Consider the following 20022-nt stretch of genomic DNA (forward strand, 5'->3'; position numbering starts at 1 on the left):
AGGAGGAAAAAAACTAAGCCCCAAACATAAAAAATAACCCAAACCCTCCCCTTCTAACATATCAGCACAGACAGAAATGAGGCTCTGAAAGTAGGACCACTATTGCAGCAATCTAACACTGGTTAGGACTGAAGCACTGAACACGAAAAAGAGTGTGTTCGATGCCGAGGTACACACCTCTTCCTCTGAACTGTCACTCAGGTCATTGGCAAGTGAGGCACTCAAGGAGGCCGCCTTGGGCTCCAGGTAGCAGAGGCACATAGCCAGAGGAAAGGAGAGAGTGAGGGCGTATGGCACTGAGAAAGAGGCAGAGAGCAGAAAGAAAAAAATGAAGAGGAAGCAAGGCACCAGGGAGGGGGAGCGGATGGGGAGGTAGTGCTGCACACTGGCAGGCAGGAGGTTGGTTTCAGAGAGGTTAGGGAGAGACAGGTAGCCATCGTCATCCAGGAGGGAAGGAAATGACTCTGGAAGTTGCAAGGAGAAGGAGAACAGCGTTCCGCCTTTGCTGGCTTTTTGCTTATAGCCGAAAGCCACGTCTTGCTCGGCGGAGCACACTCGCCCCTTTCTGTCAGAGTCTGGCTCCAACTCGCCGTGCTTTGGAGCACTCTCCTTGGGAGCCTCACAACCCAAGGACTTTGTTCGAGTGCTCTCCTTGCATCTCCTGCGAAGCTTTGCTGAAGATACATGGGGGCCAGGCTGCGAGGATGGCGAGGGGTGGTGGGAGTCAGTGCCAAGCAAAGATGGCTGGTGACAGAGAAAGAGCAGCAAACAAGGCGCAAAAGCAAAAGGACAAAAAGAAAACTGTAATTAGTTAATTTTCCTTTGTGATGATAAGTATTATAATATATATATAAAATTATAAACAGTATTTCAACACCACAACTTTCTACTGAGTTACATGGTGCTTGTTCCCATGCTGCACACCATAGGTATTAGTGAATCGGGATTACAGCTTACAAAAGGCAACTTCTTGTTTCAGCATTTGTCTAGTCATTTGCAGTATGGGATTTACATATAAACCTTCATGGCCATATGTGGAGTTTCAGGTGCTGCCAATTTCCACTTACTGCAAGACAGGCTTCAGATTGTAAGGAGCTTTCAAACATGAAGCACATGGAGAGCAACAAAGAAATGAGGGAACGTATTTCTAATACCAATACTGCTTGTGATAGTGCTCCTGCAGTCAGGAGGAGACCCAGTGGGGGCCAGATGCTTCCCATCTATGCCTTGGGCAGACTCAGAAGTAATAATTTAAACCATCAAGGATTTTGAAACTGTATGTGCCCAAATTCCTCTGTTACAGAATTAAAGAAAAAATTTAGGTTCCCAAACCCAATTAAAACACATTCTAGTTTGGGGGAGCACAAATGCATACATGAGCTGTTACCATGGGAAAACCTTGACTAGCCTGATGCCTGCCCCAAGCAGCCAGCTCCTCAGCAGGGCTCCCACCACCACACAGGCTGTCCCTCTCTGGGCATTCCCACAGCCCTGCCCTCCCCTCTGCCCCTTTCCAGCCATTTGCCCTGCTGTCCCTCTACACTGCTTCCAAAGCACGTTAAAAGAAGGGAGCTGACCAGAGGGAGGTCCCTGCCTCACACAGCCACATCTCTTCACAGTTAAAAGATGATGCAAAAGACCAATCAAGAGCAAAGAAGTAAAAATGTACTCAACACTTTGCCACAAATTTTACCACAATGCAAACAATACTGGCTACCAACAAGCAGGATTTGCTTTGATATGCTGCTTGTAGTGCATCCCACCAGACTTTAAGGTCATTCTAGGACAAACAATTGGTAGGATGAGGGAGGCGATTCAGCAGGAGGGGTGACTGTCACCTAACACACCCCCCGCTGGCAGCCATGATCGCTCTTTAGAAGGACAACAACCACCACTGCCACCAAAATACCCCAGTAAAACAGACCTGCCACAATGCTGGTGGATGAGAGACCTTCTGGCCAAAGGTAACTAGATGCACTTAGCTGAAGTGACACACTGTCTCCATGACCAAAACCTAAGCACCTGAGCTGCTCCATCCATCACGCATCTCCCCAAACAGCTATAAAAGGCATTTCAACCTCACTGCCACTCCTAGCTCCTAAGACCAAAATGACTTCAAAGCCAAAACAGCATTTGCCTGTACAAGATGGTGCCACATCAGAGCCAACAAGCAGGATCCAAGTCTTAGACACAGGATGCATCAGTCCTAGCTACTAAGCCGCATCTTTGGCAGGTACATCAATTGGTAGGAATGGGATTTAAGCCAAATATTTACATGGAAGAGCTCCTTCCCTTTTCCTTAATGTTTCACTTCTCTCTTTTCTAACCAGAATAGTTAAAAACTCAATCTATCAGTTCAGGCAATCTATATTCCTGAATTAAGCAATGAGAATCAACCCTAACTTCAAACTGCTTGCAAATGTCTTCTTCACAGGCCTAATACGGTAACCTCAAGTAAAAATTTAATGCTGACAGACTCACAGGAGTTGATACAAGCTAAATACACAGAACTTCTCTTTATATTGTAAAGGCAAAAAAGCCAAAGTAAATTTATTCTTTGCTAATACAGACTATTCACTTATTAACATCTTTGCAGTGTTAATATTTAGAATAACTTCTGGTACTGAAATACACATGGATAAAACAAAGGAAAAATGTCTTAGTGGAAAAGTTGAAAACCTGCCTATAAAATTTATATACCCTTAAATAGGAATTGATTTTTAACTTGTCCTGTTTCTTGAGACCCTACTCTCTTTATGATGAATGACAAAGCTGTTAGCAGGTCCAGTGCAAACAGGACTGAGATCTCTGTAGACTTATCAAACTGAAACTCTATTAACAGGTGTCTTAAACAGAATCCACCTCGTAAGCTGGGGGTAAAAATCATCAATTTGTACATGTTTAAGTACCATCAAAGTACTGCCCTAAAAATATCTTTGACTATTTCTAGCCATATATAAAGAAGAGACGATATTCCGAATGCAGCTGATCTCTCCACTTACCTAAATTAATAACCACTTGGAACACAATTCGTTTCTACTGGGTATTTCCTGCATATTTGATTTTCATAAATACTTATCAATGCAGAAACTAATGGAGTTTCAAGAAGACACCAGTTTAATTTTACAGAGGTTATTTTTTTTCCTTAACGCTACAGTTACAGACCATACTTTAAATAGAAGGTATTTTCTCATGTTTGTTTCTGGTTTTTGGGATCTTAATTGCAACCCATTTTGAGGAACTGATCCTTTAGCTATTTAGCTCATTCTGGCCTCAAACAATAAGGTTAGAAGTGCAGGTTCTAACACTGGCATGCATGACAGTTTTGTGCGTGTAAAGGCCTACATCAAGGTTTTTTTCTCATAAATTAAGAGGGTAAATCTGACTTGTTTAGCAAGTGCATTCCATAGTACACCTTTTGTGTGATATGCTGGATTTAGTATTACGTATTCTGTTTTCTTTTCCACAATATATAAGAAACAGAGGACATTTTATACATGATCTGTTCTGATTCTACCTTATTTCTTTTCACTGTCAATCACTGTCCCCCTGCTCAATTTTCTCCATCTTAGTAACTCAGTAGGTATAATGCATAGCTATATCTGAACGTGTATGAGGTGGGTGTGGGACTGGAGATGGTGAGGGATGAATAGCTTTAACATCTGAGCAGAGAATCATCAACAAAACCAGTTTTCTTCAGTGCAAAACTTCAAAAGAGGGAAGTAAATGCTTTTGTAAGCCAGAAAAAAAGAAAAAAGCTTATAATAGTATATTAATACCCAGAAGTTAATAGAGAAAAATGCTCACTGAAATACATGTAAGGAAAGAGAGTGTTTTGAGAAGTAAATGAGAAAAAATACAACAGTTTAAAGCACAGAGCTACATACAAGAACACAGAACTATTTTGTTACCTTGTCAAAAAACAAAAACCATGATGCCCATACTGAAGTTAAAATACGACTGAAGACCAAAGGAGCAAAACATGCACTGCCAAGCTACTTTCAGCTATTTCCTAAAGAGTTCTTGAATGCTGTGTAAAAACACTATGCTCAATGTTAAACAAATTTAAAACAAAAAAGTCCAAGGCAGGAACCAACTTTTACAACATCATATGAAATGCAGAAGGAGTATAAAAATATTGATTCAAGACACATATATACATGTACCTAAACAGAATATACAACCATGTATATTCTAGTTTCCTTTCACAGAATAAGGGACCCCTTCCCTCCCTCCCTGACAATTCTGTGTTTCTTCGAGCGCTCTGTAGGCAGGTCAGTTTAATACAAAACCCTCAAAACTCTACCTTGGTGTCATGGCGTATTGCCGAGACTGGGGTGACTTCCTCTGCTCTTTTCTTTTTGCTCTCTTCATCGTCTTTCTCTTCTTCTGCCTTTTTCTCTGGGGTCACAGTGGTTATCAAGTTGGTCTGAGAGATGCCCTTTGTTGTGGCGTACTGGCCAGTACCAACCTCTGCAGCAGACACAGAATCCTTCATGTACATTTCATGGTTTTCATTCACTGATGCTAAAAGCAAATATTTAAAGAGGGAAAGTCTGAAATAGCTTTTGCTGAGAAGCTGCATAAAATTAAAAAGCTGGGTTAGTAAAACATTTAAGATATGCTGAAAACACAACTATGTCATGTTTCAGGAAATCAGAAGCATGTGCATACATTTAAATAAATTGTTTACTTGAAATAAAGCTTGTAGCTTTTATATGTATAAACATACATTATGGATGTGTATACACACATTAGTGTAGCTAATGTGTGCATTACACGGTTGTTAAATGGTAGCAAGCCATTAAAAGTGCTGCTGTAGTAAAACATCAGAACAAAAAAATCAATGTGTTGCCACAGTTATCAGGCAGGAAACATAAGGGGAACCAGCTATGACATCAGCCATGGGGGTGGAAGAGGGTTTTTTTATATGTCAGGATATAACAATGCAGATCAAATGCATGATAAGTAATGTGCTGCATTAAAGAAAATGATAATATTGATGTAACGCAGGCATACTATCTGAGAATCAAGAAACGGGATCTTTGTATTAATGAGTATTGAAGCCTGGTAGTTAAGTGTGCTCATTATCCTAAAGAATTCTGGGAAGTGATGACATTCAGTTCAGCAGATGAAACCAGAATATTTGAGGATGCAAATGTGCAATAATCTAGCAAACTTAAATATATATAAGTGATTTTGAAATAAATAGTAAATTTACAGATAGAGTGTAATCAAAACATTATTATACACACAGACCCCACTCTTGACTATTATGTAACTGATTTCTAAGTCAATAGGACTATTCAAATTTATAGTTACTTGCATCTGTAACAGATGACAGGGCCAGGATAACAGTGTAATCATGATTCAGAATGTTACAGCCACGTTTGTGCTATAGTAATGTTAGTGAAGTAATCATAAGCATTGATTAAAAAACCTCTTTTCCCCATCTGCACTTATGCAAATTAACATCATAAAAACCTCGCAGAGTCTAACAAATGCTGGGGAAAAGCATTTAGGATATTTTTTTCTCTTGGGAATGAGCTTAGGAGGCAGGAGAAAGCAAAGGGAGGGAGACATTTCATTTAAGATGCCACAAACAAAATAACGCAGAAGGATAATTTCTGCTTTGAGACACATGCACAGCGATCAGGTCACCAGTTGCTTGGTAACGAGCAAGCAGCACATCAGAATTAGAAGATTCCAAAATAATTAATGACAAGCAGCACCTTTAGGGGGAGAAAAAAAGGCTTGTCACTAGTATTCTTAAACTAAAGCTTCTCCCCCTCCCCACAATCAACTATAGTCATTGCAATTCATTTGTGATGTTACACAGAAAAATTCACCTTTTTTTTTTTTTTTAATTCTGAATTTAGTCTCAGTCTTTTTTTTGTACAAAAATAAACTGCAGCCTCTTTTTACTCAACAGTCAACAACAGTAAGAGCTGAAGAAGTAGCTGAGACTCCGAATCACATGCTGGCTGAAACTAGAGGATCAGCAGAACCATGACCTCCATCAACCATGGAGAAAGACAGGAGAGGAAGAATGTACTATTAACCTGTGTATGTTACTCCCCATCTCACATTCTCAAAAGAAATGCATGGAAAAAGCCTCTTAGTTCTCACCCAAATTGCACATGAGAGAACTGGAAGCAAGTGTCAGGGGAAATATTTAATTTATGAATTGGAACATAAATGAAAAACTTACACAGGAACAAAATCCAAATCAAACCAAACCCCAAAGAGTTACTCCTGCAAACCCTGAAAAAGTGTTGAACTTGACTTGTTCAGGCAGGCAGGTCCAGGCTGGCAAGTCCAGGTGCCTCATCCTTCTGCAAAGCAGGGAAGTGCTCTGCAGGTGTGAGGTCAAGGACAGAGGCTCTGCTCCACAAAGATTGGGCTGCCAATGGCCTTCTCCAGGCAAACACTGTAAGGACTGCAGCAGTACACAGCACTAATCCTCTGTGTCCTCTCCTACCCTGCAGTGAATGTGGAGGTACTCACAACCTCCACTCAGCTGAAGCCCAAGGAGATGAGATGACAAGAGGCTTACACCGAACCTAAAGCAGTAATCACCATGATGATATCTTTTGACAATGTCAATTGAGATGGCCTTACCCCCATCTAAGCTTCGAGACATAGTATAACGTTTACTAGAAGAGCGCTCAAAGTAAGGTGCAGGACGGTCTATGAGGGCACTGGCTCTTCTCGTCTGGGCCTGCGTCCGGCCACTGTAGCGAAACTTGGAGCCCAGTGTGAGAAACTTCTTTGGAGGTGCTTCTGGCAGCAGGAGCCTAAAACACACCAAGCAGTGCACCCATTACTCCGCCTCCTCCAAAAATCAGTCCACTATTTCTGCAGAGGAGAGAAGACAACTGTTGGGTATCACTCTCCATCATAACTTGTGCCTCACAGGTCTGCAGCTAAAAGGGAATCAAATGATGCCCCTCATACAGCATGACAAAACTGCTTAGCTAATGCATTTGAAGAGCTGAGCTCTTCCTAACAGGCAAGAATCACCCAGTCCCTTCCTGCTTGAAAATCAAGTTTATTATTTTCTAATCACCAAAACTAAAAATGTTACTTCTTGTATCAGGGACGCTGACCTGGGCTGAATCATACAATCATAGAATGGTCTCGGTTGGAAGGGACCTTAAAGATCATCTTGTTCCAACTCTCCTGCCACAGTCAGGGACTCTTCACCCAAGGCTCTGTCCAACCTGGCCTTGACCACTGCCAGAGATGGAGCATTTACCACTTTTTTGGGCAACCTGTTCCAGTGCTTTATACTCCAGATTTAAAATGGTGCTGCTATACTGAAGGCAGGGCCAGAGCAAATTTCCAGTGTATGCCAGGCAGTATTCATTCACAGGGGAGGCAGACATTTTTCAGGTTAGAGCCATCTCATCCTCTCTATTTTGGCTATGTGAATTTGCCATTCCATTTGCCTATGGGAAAAAACCATTCTCGTGCTATGAAGTTTATGTTTTAGACACTGGTTTTCCATTAAAAATCAGAAAACACCCCAAAAATGCACACTCAATTTCCTTTTAGATCTTTTGCTGCTAAGACTGCATTTCATATGAACATACAGACAGGCTGAACCAATAGTTTTAAGAAAAAATAGAAATTCTTCAGTCTTTCCAAACATCTTTAGAGAGGTTCCCAAGCACTAGAAGCCCCTTCACACCACTGAATATCTCACCCTTTTGAGTTTCCATTGTTAAGTATCTCTTTACTGACTATCTTAGCACAAACAAATTACAGCATTTATTCCACTATCCCAAACTTTTCTCAGGTCCTCTTAGATGTCAAAGACACAGCTGCACAATTCCTCAGTAATAAAAAAATGACAGCTATGGATTGGATATTCTGCTGACTACAAATACAACACTGAACACTGTCTGTAATTTCATTTGAAATGAAATATATATACATATTTCTTTTTTAGACTCTTACCCACATCCCCCAGTAACTTTCCATTAAGTTGTTCTCCCTATACAAGCATATGTGCAGAAGTGCAGCAGATTCCTTCATCTCTTTAATTATAGCAGCTGATAATATCATGACACAGATAAAGCAGAACAATTAATTGGGACCATATGGTGATTTTAAACAGTATCTATTGAAATAGTATGAATAATTTGGGTGAAACATTTAAAATTTTGCAGAAGCAATAACATTCCCTTGTCTGCTCAGAGATGCTTCATGATCAATAGGCCAATTTGATTTGGAGGGGTTTGCCACTGCTGACAGAACTGGTCTTTCCTGTTGCGTTTTATATCACACCTTTAGGAAAAGAAATCCACATACCTGAAAAATGTATGATGCTCAACACACACTTTCCATAAGCGTTTTGCAGCACGATGATTTGGCAACTTAAACCCAATAGTGCTTTCAAACTGCTCAAACTAGGCAGGAAAAAAAAAGAAATTTTAGAGAAAGAAAAAAAAAAGGGAAAAAGAATAAATGCTGTGCATCTGTTTTTAGACTGTATACACAGGATCATCTTCATTTCCTCCATCTACTCACCTTATTGCAAGGTGTATATAACCACATATATACACATCCTATAGACTACCATGTCTGGGAAGGAAGCTGTGAGTAATAATCAATGAGAATGTTTATTTGCGGAAAGCAAGAGGCTTTTGATGGTGACAGTGATGTTTTATGCCCTACAGTAACAAAGATGACTTGGGAGACTTCTGAGAAAAACATCATTTAAGTGTTTCAGCCCTGTTGTTTTAACTTTACCAGTTAACAGTGGGAAACCTGATAATAGTCTGGAGGGCGGCAATAGTCCCCAGGGACTGATGTGGTCTCATGCAGCCTTAGATTAAGGAGATTTACAGTGAAAGAACTACAGTTAGTAAATCACAGTGTTTTTAGCTAATTTATCTCCTGGAGAGATGAGGAAAAGACAGGGAATTGAGAAGAGTCGGCTGGGATACTAAGAGACCTTTATAGGTTGTGCTGCAGATTTATATATTCCAGAAGCAAAAACTGTGCCAATTATAAGTACTGTAGCAAGTTGATGGCTAGATGCAGATAGATGAGTACGTGAAATAGTGTTGCTGCAACTGGGAAAAGCAAAGCAGAAGAGCACTTGTAGGGAAGCCTGGATCCCTATGTGGAGTTGACAGAAAGAAACAAGGCAGGAAAAAGCAAAACAATAAAACAAGATATAAGTGACACATGGGATAATGAATCACATTATCATCAAATGTGATTTGGGTAGAGACTGCACTGATTATTTTGCATGAGGAACTATGACCTGGTCACAGGAGGTCACATATCACGACCAGCAGAGCTCAACATGCTCCAGTGATGGAGAGCTTGAGTGCAGGCACTGGGAACAACACTGGCTGTGTGTTTTGGTTTTAAAACCAAACTCAAGACCGGGAAGTTTTCAGTCCCTGGGGCAGGTGGGGGGCCCCAGGAGATTTTCCAGGTCATTTATGAAGTCAGTTCTGGGGACATTGGTTCAGATCCCAACTGCCATACTGCATTAAGGAAGAAATGCCAGTCCTCATGCACGCGATTTCTCTCCCACTATACAGCTCCACCCTCTAAAATGGATATGGGTTTTCCATCTACTGCACACAGGTGATTGTACCAGCACTTAAAATGGAAATGCTTCTTTGCCTGTGGTGATCCTGAACTCCTCCTGGGATTCTTCCTAAGATTTATGATTTTATCTATGGGTTAACAATACACGCTCAATCCATGAGGCAGGTGTTTGCTGTGCATCGGGCTGAGCCACGAGAGGGCACTCACTGTACAAGATTTCACATCCCGTTCTCCAGAGCCAGACCAGGAGCTCCAGTGGGGCTGGGAGGGCTCGTGCGCAGCTACCAAGACTGCTCAGTGATAGATGCCTGGCTGCTTTTTAATCAGTCACCGGATTTCTGTTCCAACTCCAAATGTACTGGTCTGATAAGCTCATAAAATCTGGTATGACCTGTCTACATCTCCTAGTGGGCAAGATGAAAGGATGCTAATTTAACATAGTATTAAGGTGGATAAACAAGCACACCGTGAATAAACAATGTATTACTTAAATTCTTGAAGTATTTATAATATGGATGAGCTTTTCATATGCAGATGGCCATACTTTATGTTAGTTCATGGATGTAAACATAAAAACACCAAAGAAGGTTTTACCTGTATTTTAAATAAAGTATTTACCTAATCTTTCCAAAGAAAATCAGCACAAAACATGTAAATGGAGAGGGATATTAAAGGCTTGTAAGACATGACAAATCAGCAAGCAGAACACGGGCTTTTTGAAAAGGTTCATTCACTAAAGAGTGTCCTTACCTCCCCCGGTCGGATTTTGATGTAGAAGTTATTCCTTTTGTAGGAGATTTTCAGAACCTTTGGCCACGCAAATCTATTTATTCTGAGTCTGTCTCGATATATTAAAAGACCACTTGCACAAACTCCTAACATGATTTCCACTCCTTCAGAATCCTGGAAAAGCAAGTAATGCACTTTGTTAAATACTTTTCTCCTTACATCTTACAGTACTACAGATTCTTACATACTGTGTTTCTATCTGAGCTATGTCTTTTTAACGCATCAGCTGTAGTGACCTGATTTCTGAGAGCTACCCTACTCACTGACTGCATTCATGCAAGTAATAGTAAGGTCAGGCAGGAAGCATTGTGAATGTTTCCTATATTTTACAAAGACTCCAAAAGGAGGGGGGAAATTTTAGATGCTATTAAAAGAATGATATTAACCATATAGCAACATTTTATTAGCATAACAAAAAAGCGTTATTAGCATAAATACCAGATTGAAAGTAAGTGGGACGGCATACAAATTTACTTCTGGCATCATTCATCTCTATGACTAAGCCTTGTGAATCCTTAGACAGATTTTTCTTCCACAGTTTGCTGGTCTTGGCTTTCATTTGTTAGTTTCTCTAATGCTGTTGTGCCTATGCTCAGTATTTTCACTTTGAAATGTGCAGAAAGTTAGGTATTTGGACAAGAAAGAGTCTCTCGAAAGTGTGCGACCATGCCTGTGCTATAACCCATGTTTTGACAGAGAAGCTGTAGGTCAGACACATTAGCACTACAGAAGATTTGGCCACAATCATGTCAGAATATACTCATAAATATGTATTTTTTAAGTAAGAAGTACACATTTCTCTTTCCTTTAGAAGACTTCAAATAGTCTAAACTCAATCTTCACTGTTTGCTATCACTACTAGCCTGTGTAATTCTGTGGAGTTTTTCATTTAGCTGAGTGCTAATACTGCCAGAGGAAAAAAGGATGTACCTAAGAGCACAAAGTTCTTCAGTAATTATTCTAAAATAACTTAAAGTTATAAAAGCCCAACAACAGAAGCTATGAAGACATCACCCTATGATAATCATGAAATGAATTCATCGTTTTCCTTTGGTTTTCTTGGCAAGCCATCTTTTAGGCACACAGTGAAAATCTGATTACATTTTAAGATGAACACAGCGGAATGCATAGCCAGTCATGATGAAAAGGCATATAAAGCACAGATCGAAATACAAAAAAATACATACCTCATGTATGTTTTAAAATCAGAGACACAACACAGAATTAGTGCCTCAAAGTCACTCCCATGTTAGACAAACCAAGAGAGGATGCATGTTCCAATAATCATAGAATCACCCCTTAAAAGTAGATTTTTCCTAATTAAATCTCTCGTGTGGCATCACTGTCAGGTAGTACGTATACAAGACAAAGCTAATTTTTTTCAGTGGTCTTCAGTTTCAGCTTTCTAAGCAAAGTGTAATGTCTAAATACAGTGAACACATTCTAAAAAAGGAAGTCTCATGGCCAGCAATCCCACTGTACGGCCAATGCCTGAAATGCATTGTGTGCTCCCATGCAGCACAAAGATGCAGGTGCAAGGGGCTCCTTTTGATACACTTTCTCAACAGTTTGTTGAGCAATGCCTTCTTCCTTTATCCCCACCTTTGCAGCAGATGTAACTCCATTCAAGGCTTCTCTTACCTGTCAGTGTCAAAGACTGCTTTTCAACGTGATACTTACTACTGATGTAAAATGAAACCTGAATAAAAGAATTTGGCTTTTTTCAGGAGTGATATGGTTGCATGGAAAACTGTTAGCCCTAAAGTCAGAAGCACCAAGATGCTGAGCTGCACATCCCTGCAGCTCTGCGTACAAATGGGGCTTTTTCAGAGTGGTGACAGCCCAGAGAGCAAATCTGTCTATTTAAATACATTTTTTATCATACCATAGTGTTGGGTAATTGAGAACTAGCTTTAACAGCAGCTGGTGAGTCCAGCATCTGTTGAATACCTAAGATATTGGCACAGCCTTAATGAATTGACATTTATGTAGAGACATCTGCCACAGTGTGATTTTCAAAAAGGCATCCACAGAGATATTTGCCCCATAGCCTGATACCATCAGATCTCACAGGCAGACCTAATTAAAACTAAACATTACTTCTCACGCAGTCTACTTTTGCCACCTTCAGATCAGTTTCCAAGATTACCATTGCATTTCTTAACCCACAGACAGACCCAATTTGGTTACCACTTAGAATTACAGAATCACAGAATAGCTAGTTTCTTCAGCTTTTCTGATTCAGAACATCGCTTTAGAGGGAGATTGGCTTGTCTACCCACTTGTCTTCTCATAAGACAAACATAACAGTAAGACTGGATAGTAGTATTTTCTAGGAAAAAAATTAAACTCAGGATATCCTTTCTTAAATTCCACAGCCTTTCTCCAATATCCTGAAAAAAAAAACAACTTAGGCCTTAATGCTATGCTATGTTAAATTACCAGTAACAAAGTCTGCAGTGTATTTAGAACGGGAACTCACTTTGCTGCTGAAGATTTGTGTCAGAAAAAGAATGTTGAAAAAAAGCTACTGAGCGACATTCACCAGTCCGTTTCTATCTCTGCTCCAAATGCACCTCAAGATTTTGCGCCTATCTGCAAGACACAGGGAAGGCAGCGGCATGCCTCGTGGCAGAGTGCTGCCCGTTGAACCATGCCCAGATTTTTCATTTTCAGTGAAGGCAATTAACAGAACACAAAAGATTGCCTTGGATTCTGTAACACACATGCACGGCTCCTACGAAATGCCCCAGGGACACCACTGCAAACCCTTTCAAGATCCAAGCTGCAAATTTATCTTGCTTCTTGAAAGGATCTGCTGCAGCACAAAAACAGGCTCACAATAATTTGACCTTTACAGAAAATGCAGCATTTTCCACAGCTCAGGATTCTTTGTTCAGCACTCACTTGTTAAGGATGCAAACCTTGAAGATGTTAAAATCCATTAGCTTTTCTTTGAAGAGTTAAGAAAAATAATCATTTATTTGGAAAAAAAAAGCCCACAAAGACAAACCAGACAACCAACACTATTCTGGTAGGTGGCTCTCCCAAGCCACAATAAGTATGACCATGTTTTATTCATAACTTAACCTGCCAAGGATTAGAGAAACTGCTTTATCATGGGAGAATGTTTCCAGTGGAATTACTGCCCTTCCAGGCAAGTGCAAGACCACACTTCAAAACAGAGAGAAGCAACTGTGTCCCCATTATGATCAAACTGATTAGGTTTCCAGCATAGCTAAATAATTGCTTGAAAGTCCTCTGCAGTGTTAGAAATGATGTGCTTATCCGGTTAAGATACCATCGTTGGCTATTAAATTAGAAAATGAAATGACAACTGGTCACTCTCTGGACAGCTTCTGAAATCCTTCCTCACTACTCTGTTCACTCAAAATTTTCCCAAAGGATCTGGTTGTTTAATCAACATGAAAGGTTCATGTGCAACATCCTCCAATCTATAGGCTAAGTTATGTTTCAGTTACAAGATATATTTATGCTTATCCCATGAGTCATCTTTCTTCATGTTGACACATGATTTATCCCACAAAATGCCTGTCTAAAAACAAGAAGAAAGAATAAATCACGGAGTCCATGCAGACTCAAGTGCTATGCCACAGGATAAAGATGACCAGTGAAAGAACTGGAGTACATACCTTGGCATGATGGAGATCTACTCCATACATTGACAGTTTTTTGGCATTCTCCAGGAAATGCATCTCAGCCTCTGCAGGTGTCATACCCCTGAGGAAAAGGAACCAATGTAGCATCATTATTAAGGAAACAGAATCCAAAATAAAATCCAGCAGCTGGAAAACATTTTCAGCCTTACAGAAACAGCACATCCCTCAGGTAACAAGGGTACCCTACCAGAGCCAAAGCTCTGGTGCAGACCTACATTGACGCCCTCTGCTTACCTGTGGCTCTTGTGCAGCTCGATCACTTTATCCTCCAGCTCCTTAGTATGATTTGGCGCAAAGCGAAATTCGCTGATGTAGTCACTGCCATACTCATCGGGGTCGTAGTCTCCAAGCTCTGACTGCACGGTGTAGGAGCCCAGCAGAGCCAGTGTGACAAATGAGCACGGCAGCCGACCCGACACGATGTCATCTCTCAGCTGCAAGCAGAGGTAGTACCTGCAAGGAGCACAAGGACAGCTCAGAAAGCACTCTTTCACCAGTACCCCCCAGAGGAGCATCATCCAAGCACCAGCAAGAGGCCTCAGTTCCTCTACTGATTTACTAATGCTCCCAAGCCCAGAGTTTTTCAGGTGTTAACAAGGATAATAATGAGGTTTTTTGGGAAAAAAAAACCAAAACAACAACCCAAACCCCAAAACAAACCTTGCCTATCTTATGGGTAGCAATGCCTAGTTTACCTTTATAAAGAAGTATGAAGATCATAGAATCATAAAATGGTTTTGGTTGGAAGGGACCTTAAAGACCAACTAGTTTCAAGACCTTCCACTAGACCAAGTTGCTCAAAGCCTCATCCAACCTGGCCTTGAACAATTCCAGGGATGAGCAACCACAACTTCTCCTGGCAACCTGTTCCAGTGTCTCACCACCCTCACAGTAAAGAATTTCTTCTTAATATCTGTACCTACCCTCTGCCAGTTTAAAGCCATTTCCCCTTGTCCTGTCACTACATGCCCTTGTAAAAAGTCCCTCTCCAGAATTCTTGTAGGCCCCTTTTGTTTATTTTGTAGGCCCCTATTTGTTTAGTGACATAGATGGGAGAATTACCTATTAGCCATCCCATGTTTCTATTATACATCACTAAACTATATAGCTATCTCATGATGTTTTTAAGGAGAAAAAATAATTAAAGACCCCAAATACTGTTAACCGAATAGGTGCTGAACTCCAAGCATTCAAAAAATGTAAGTTGTCTCTTTAGCAAACTGTTGAGCTTTTTCAAAAATACATTTAAAGAGTAAATGCTGTTAAAAACACAGGGATAAGCAGTGCAAGGGATCAGCAAATAGAAGAAAACTGGAAAAAGGGAAGAGCATTGGCTTGGTGGTGAAGACACAGAGTTCCCAGGGGAGATTTGAGGGCAACAAGAGGGAAAAAACAATCTTTTCTTTTGGAAGACCTCTGTTGAAGCGTGTATTCTTGGCACACTGACTTTCTGTGCAGTGCCTAGCACAGGGAACCTCTGATCTAAGCCAAAGGCTTCATGCTACCTTAAAAGCATCAAGTAGTCCACAAAGCAATGAAGGTTAAAAATATCCACAGGCTGCAAAATGTTATAAAAGGCTACGGAACAGTTTCCTGGTGGCACAGAACTCGCCACAGCTCAGAAGTTTTCCTACCATATACCAAGGAGGAAACCAGATGAGTTTTTGTTCTTTTTTTTTCCTGTGGTTGCAATCTGAATACAAAACTGGAGAACAGAGGTGAAGACTGCAGAGCTAAGTGTCCTGGATAGAAAGGAGGAGCCATTCATTACCACCAAGCTCCTGATACCGTGCACATCAATTGCTTACCCTGTCAAATGACATACAAAATTTACAGGCATGCTTATCTTTATTCTACTTCTTTCCTTTCATAGTTATGACTGTACTTACAATAGTAACTTACTAACACTGGCAAAACTGGTCATCAGGAATCTTTGTGAAAATTAAACTCAACACTCAGGAATATGTATTTCGGAAAAGCTGGGGTTTAACATTAAATTATACTAAGTCTTCTTAGCTCAGAGGACAGACGCTGTTCACAGTGTCTTCTCTGCCAAAGCACTACATGTTTTCCATAAGCTCGTAAGAGAAAGGAAGCCAATGGCAATACAAAACATTCCTTTTCTTGGATAATTAAAGTTTAAGCACTACTACAAACAACTTTTAAGCCACTTCTAGAAAGGTATTTAATGTTTTAAACACCTGGTAATATCTTCAGATAGCTGGGCAGGGTCTGGAGGGTAGAATTTCACATTAAATGCAAACTGCCAAGCACCACCTGGAAAAGAACACAGATTAACTGTAAGAACATTGTAAGTGCAAACAGAGATGCTCATGCTGTTCTATTACCAGCAAACTTTAAAATACTCTAGCCAAGCAATTAATCAGAACAGGATATAGAATCTTTTGCCCATACATCACTCTGAAGATACTACTTTTCCTTCTCACAATTACAGTATTAGATCATATTTTACAGCTCTTTTCTTATTTAGTAAGATTTCCACTGAAGCAAGGATCCTAAGGGAGCAGGAATTTATTTCTAGCACTAAAAAAATCCTCAGTCTGAAAACAATGTTATACTGGATTTAACCACCTGAAAACACAGCCTATATACAAGCTTTAAAAACTAGTCACCCAAAACACAGAGGTGCTGCAAACACTGCAGGCCAGAGTACAAATGGGGTCTGGGGTGGGGCGATACGCCAAGGTCTGGCTTCCCAAAGCAGCTCACAACATCCTCAGAGTGCTGCCTCAGCACATAGCTCCCTGTCTCCAGCAGATGTAAATTACTGTGCAGACAAAACTGCAAGGACAAACACAGAGAGCATGACTGAAAACCAGTACCTAATGCTACAGAATTCTTATTTGGTTATTTCAGTAAGTTTAGGTGACCCATGGGATGGATACTGGTTTGCGCCACCACAGGGTGTGAAATTTTTCATGGAGCTGTAGTTTTAAATGTTGTAAAGAAAGAACAGCAAGATTAAAAAAAACCTGAAAGCGTTAAACATAGTATGTAAATATAAAAGCTATTCTGAAAAAGGGACAGGTTATACTGGGCCATGTCTCAAATGCAAATAGAAAGCAGTAACAAAAGTCCAGACCACAGTGTTCTTACAAGCAAGACAGTGCCTTTTCAGTACAAGGCCTGTGTGGCATATACCTCTTATAGGTACTCCTACCACATAAATCACAGCAGTGAAGAAATATGCAGTGAAGAAACCAAAGGAACACGCTGATGTCAAAGTACAGATCTAATTAGAAATAGATATCTCTTGAAAAGTCCACATAGGTTGTCTAATGAGGAAGCATTCATGAATGCTGTGAAAATCAGGAATCCTTCTTATAAATCTGACAGGGTAGAGGTTTCCCATGATTTTCAATTCAGTGACTCCATGTGCCTAGGTACCTCCTAAAGAGGTTTGAAGGTGTATCTGCTGTACTCCCACTGGGAACTGAGGTGGGAGTGGAGCCATGGCCCAAAAATCTATTCCTCTGTCTCACAAAAAGTAAATCTAACCTGTGATATAGCCTGTCCTAAAGCATGGGTGGTTAAGACACCAGAGCAAGAGGTCTTGACACTCCCTCCTCCACACACACTTACAGGGGTTTAAATAAAACCTAACACTGTTTTATACACTGTTACACTTGCTATGTGTTATAACTCAGCCTCTTTTCTCAAATACTGGGATGAAATCCCTGTGGTCTGCAGTAGAATAATGGATATCTGAGTGTTGTACAACTCAACCAGCATTTAGCAGGATTATTATTTGTCTTTTGGAAAGTGTCATGGGTAACAGCCCTACTTTTCTACCATCATCCTATTCCAAACTCCTGGGGTGAATTGTACAGAGCAAGCAAATTACTGCTGTCATCTTCTGCAAATGCATCTGTCCCCTCTGTCAAGTCCAGGACGAGACTCTTCTGCCCCGGTTAATCTCTTGCTGTGACAACCTTTCATTGTCCATCTCATGGCTCAGGCAGATATTAAATACATTTTAAACCAGTGGTGTGGAGCTGAGCTGCTTTATTTGCATTGACCCTTAGCATAACCTGACTCATCAAGGTCTACATCACCTTCCTCTCAATCTTCTCACGAGATTAAAAGGTGGCAGATTTTTGTTATTTTTTATTGCAAATCACTTACTTTTAATGAAAATAATACTGATGGAAAGTCCTACAGTAGAATCATAGAATCGTTAGGGTTGGAAAGGACCTTAAGATCATCTAGTTCCAACCCCCCTGCCATGGGCAGGAACACCTCACACTAAACCATGTCACCCAAGGCCTCGTCCAACCTGGCCTTGAACACTGCCAGGGATGGAGCATTCACAGCCTCCCTGGGCAACCCATTCCAGTGCCTCACCACCATCACAGTAAAGAATTTCCTCCTTATATCCAATCTAAACTTCCCCTGTTTAAGTTTGAACCTGTTACCCCTTGTCCTGTCACTACAGTCCCTAATGAAGAGTCCCTCTCCAGCATCCCTATAGCCCCCCTTCAGATACTGGAAGGCTGCTATGAGGTCTCCACACAGCCTTCTCTTCTCCAGGCTGAAGAGCCCCAACTTTCTCAGCCTGTCTTCATACAGGAGGTGCTCCAGTCCCCTGATCATCCTCGTGGCCCTCCTCTGGACTTGTTCCAACAGTTCCATGTCCTTTTTATGTTGAGGACACCAGAACTGCACACAATACTCCAAGGGAGATGGGCAGTAAGTGGGGAAGTTTTCCAGCCAGTGTAAATTAACCCTTTGAATCTTGGGAGAGGAAAGTGATTAATTTGCTGAACCTCACCCATCACTCATGTGAACTACCAGATGTATCAAGCGCTAGAAGAAACCATTTACAAAATGTGAAAAGAACTGCTGGGGATTTCCTGCTCAAAGAATCAGACACACAGACTTTTCATCAATTTTAGGAAGTGAGGGGCGGTGAAAAAGGCAGGTCGAATTTTGAGCCTGCAGTCTTGACAAGGCTCTCCTTCGAGAGGTTTTTGAATTTCTAATGTAACAGAGGGCTAAATTTAACAACTGGTCTTTTTAAAATATTCATGTGAAGCAGAAAATTGCCTGGTTCTCTGTCAGTTGAATGGTCATTTTAGGAGCAGAGTTCAAGCTTTTGACACACAGGAAGGAAAGATATTTTAGATAGAGTGCTATCTTTGCATCAGTGGAGTATTTCAGTATGAGGCATGAACAGTGTTTCTGGTTATGATATAAACATCAGTAATGCAAAGAAATAATTTACATACACGGTCTAGTCCCTAAGGTTACATTGCTTAATGTCAAACTTCAGTTTTTCACATCTCTGAAAATCTCAAGCTGTTTTCAGCAATGCAAGTTCATGTGTTACGAGTCTCTGTAACTGCTTGCACTCACCATTGGGTAAAATACCTAAAAGATGCAGGTAAGTCCTTTGCCAGAGACTTGGAAGAGGATGCAGAAGAAGACTGTGAAATCGGCTTTGTGCCCCCAGAGGGAGCAAGTCCTCCTGGGAGAAGACACCGAGAAGGCAGCCATGGACACATCCCATCTCTCCCCTCATCTTGTGGATGAGAGAAGGGGAAGAGCTGGCTGCCAAACCTCTGGTCCCGGGGGACCCCATGAGATAGGCCCTTCAACTCAAGAGCAGTAAGTTATCCTGGCCATTTAGGAACAAGCCCCAAGGATCAGACGGGCTGTGCATGCCAAGGAGCCCCTCTTTATCTTGCATCCCCACTCAGTGCCACAGAGGTCTGATGTCTTCACAAACACTAATAGCGTTTTAGAGAAACAGATTTCTCTGTATAGATGTCTGGGTTCCAGATACGCCAGAATAGAAGCTTTCCAGACTCCCTGAAATAAACACACAATGATAACAAACTTACTTCGTATCTGTTTCTTGATTTCCTTGGCAGGATCCAACCAATTCTGCAAAGAAAATAGTTCATTTTTTTTTCAATTTGAATTAGAAAACACAATAAACATTATTTTTACAACAGTG

General features: G+C 40.8%; 1 protein-coding gene across 27 annotated transcripts in view; it reads right to left on the reverse strand.

The window, feature by feature from the left end:
- The window catches only part of EPB41L3 (erythrocyte membrane protein band 4.1 like 3), a 147294-nt gene that overhangs the window by 22017 nt on the left and 105255 nt on the right, over positions 1 to 20022 (reverse strand). For 12 of the 27 annotated variants that reach the window (XM_061448733.1, XM_061448729.1, XM_061448727.1 and 9 more), the window contains exons 5-13: positions 19907 to 19949; positions 16244 to 16319; positions 14277 to 14495; positions 14016 to 14103; positions 10324 to 10476; positions 8317 to 8414; positions 6622 to 6797; positions 4307 to 4527; positions 178 to 744 (exon numbers count right to left, since the gene is read on the reverse strand). In XM_061448733.1, the coding sequence (XP_061304717.1) occupies positions 178 to 744; positions 4307 to 4527; positions 6622 to 6797; positions 8317 to 8414; positions 10324 to 10476; positions 14016 to 14103; positions 14277 to 14495; positions 16244 to 16319; positions 19907 to 19949 (1641 nt within the window). The remainder of the gene's footprint in view (positions 1 to 177; positions 745 to 4306; positions 4528 to 6621; positions 6798 to 8316; positions 8415 to 10323; positions 10477 to 14015; positions 14104 to 14276; positions 14496 to 16243; positions 16320 to 19906; positions 19950 to 20022) is intronic. The other 15 variants (XM_061448740.1, XM_061448738.1, XM_061448739.1 and 12 more) reach the window with 3 other exon arrangements.

The sequence above is a fragment of the Pezoporus flaviventris genome, unplaced genomic scaffold (genome assembly GCF_033815535.1).
Source record: "Pezoporus flaviventris isolate CSIRO_AGI_PZ_B2104156 unplaced genomic scaffold, CSIRO_AGI_Pfla_v1 ptg000007l, whole genome shotgun sequence".
Taxonomy (NCBI): domain Eukaryota; kingdom Metazoa; phylum Chordata; class Aves; order Psittaciformes; family Psittacidae; genus Pezoporus; species Pezoporus flaviventris.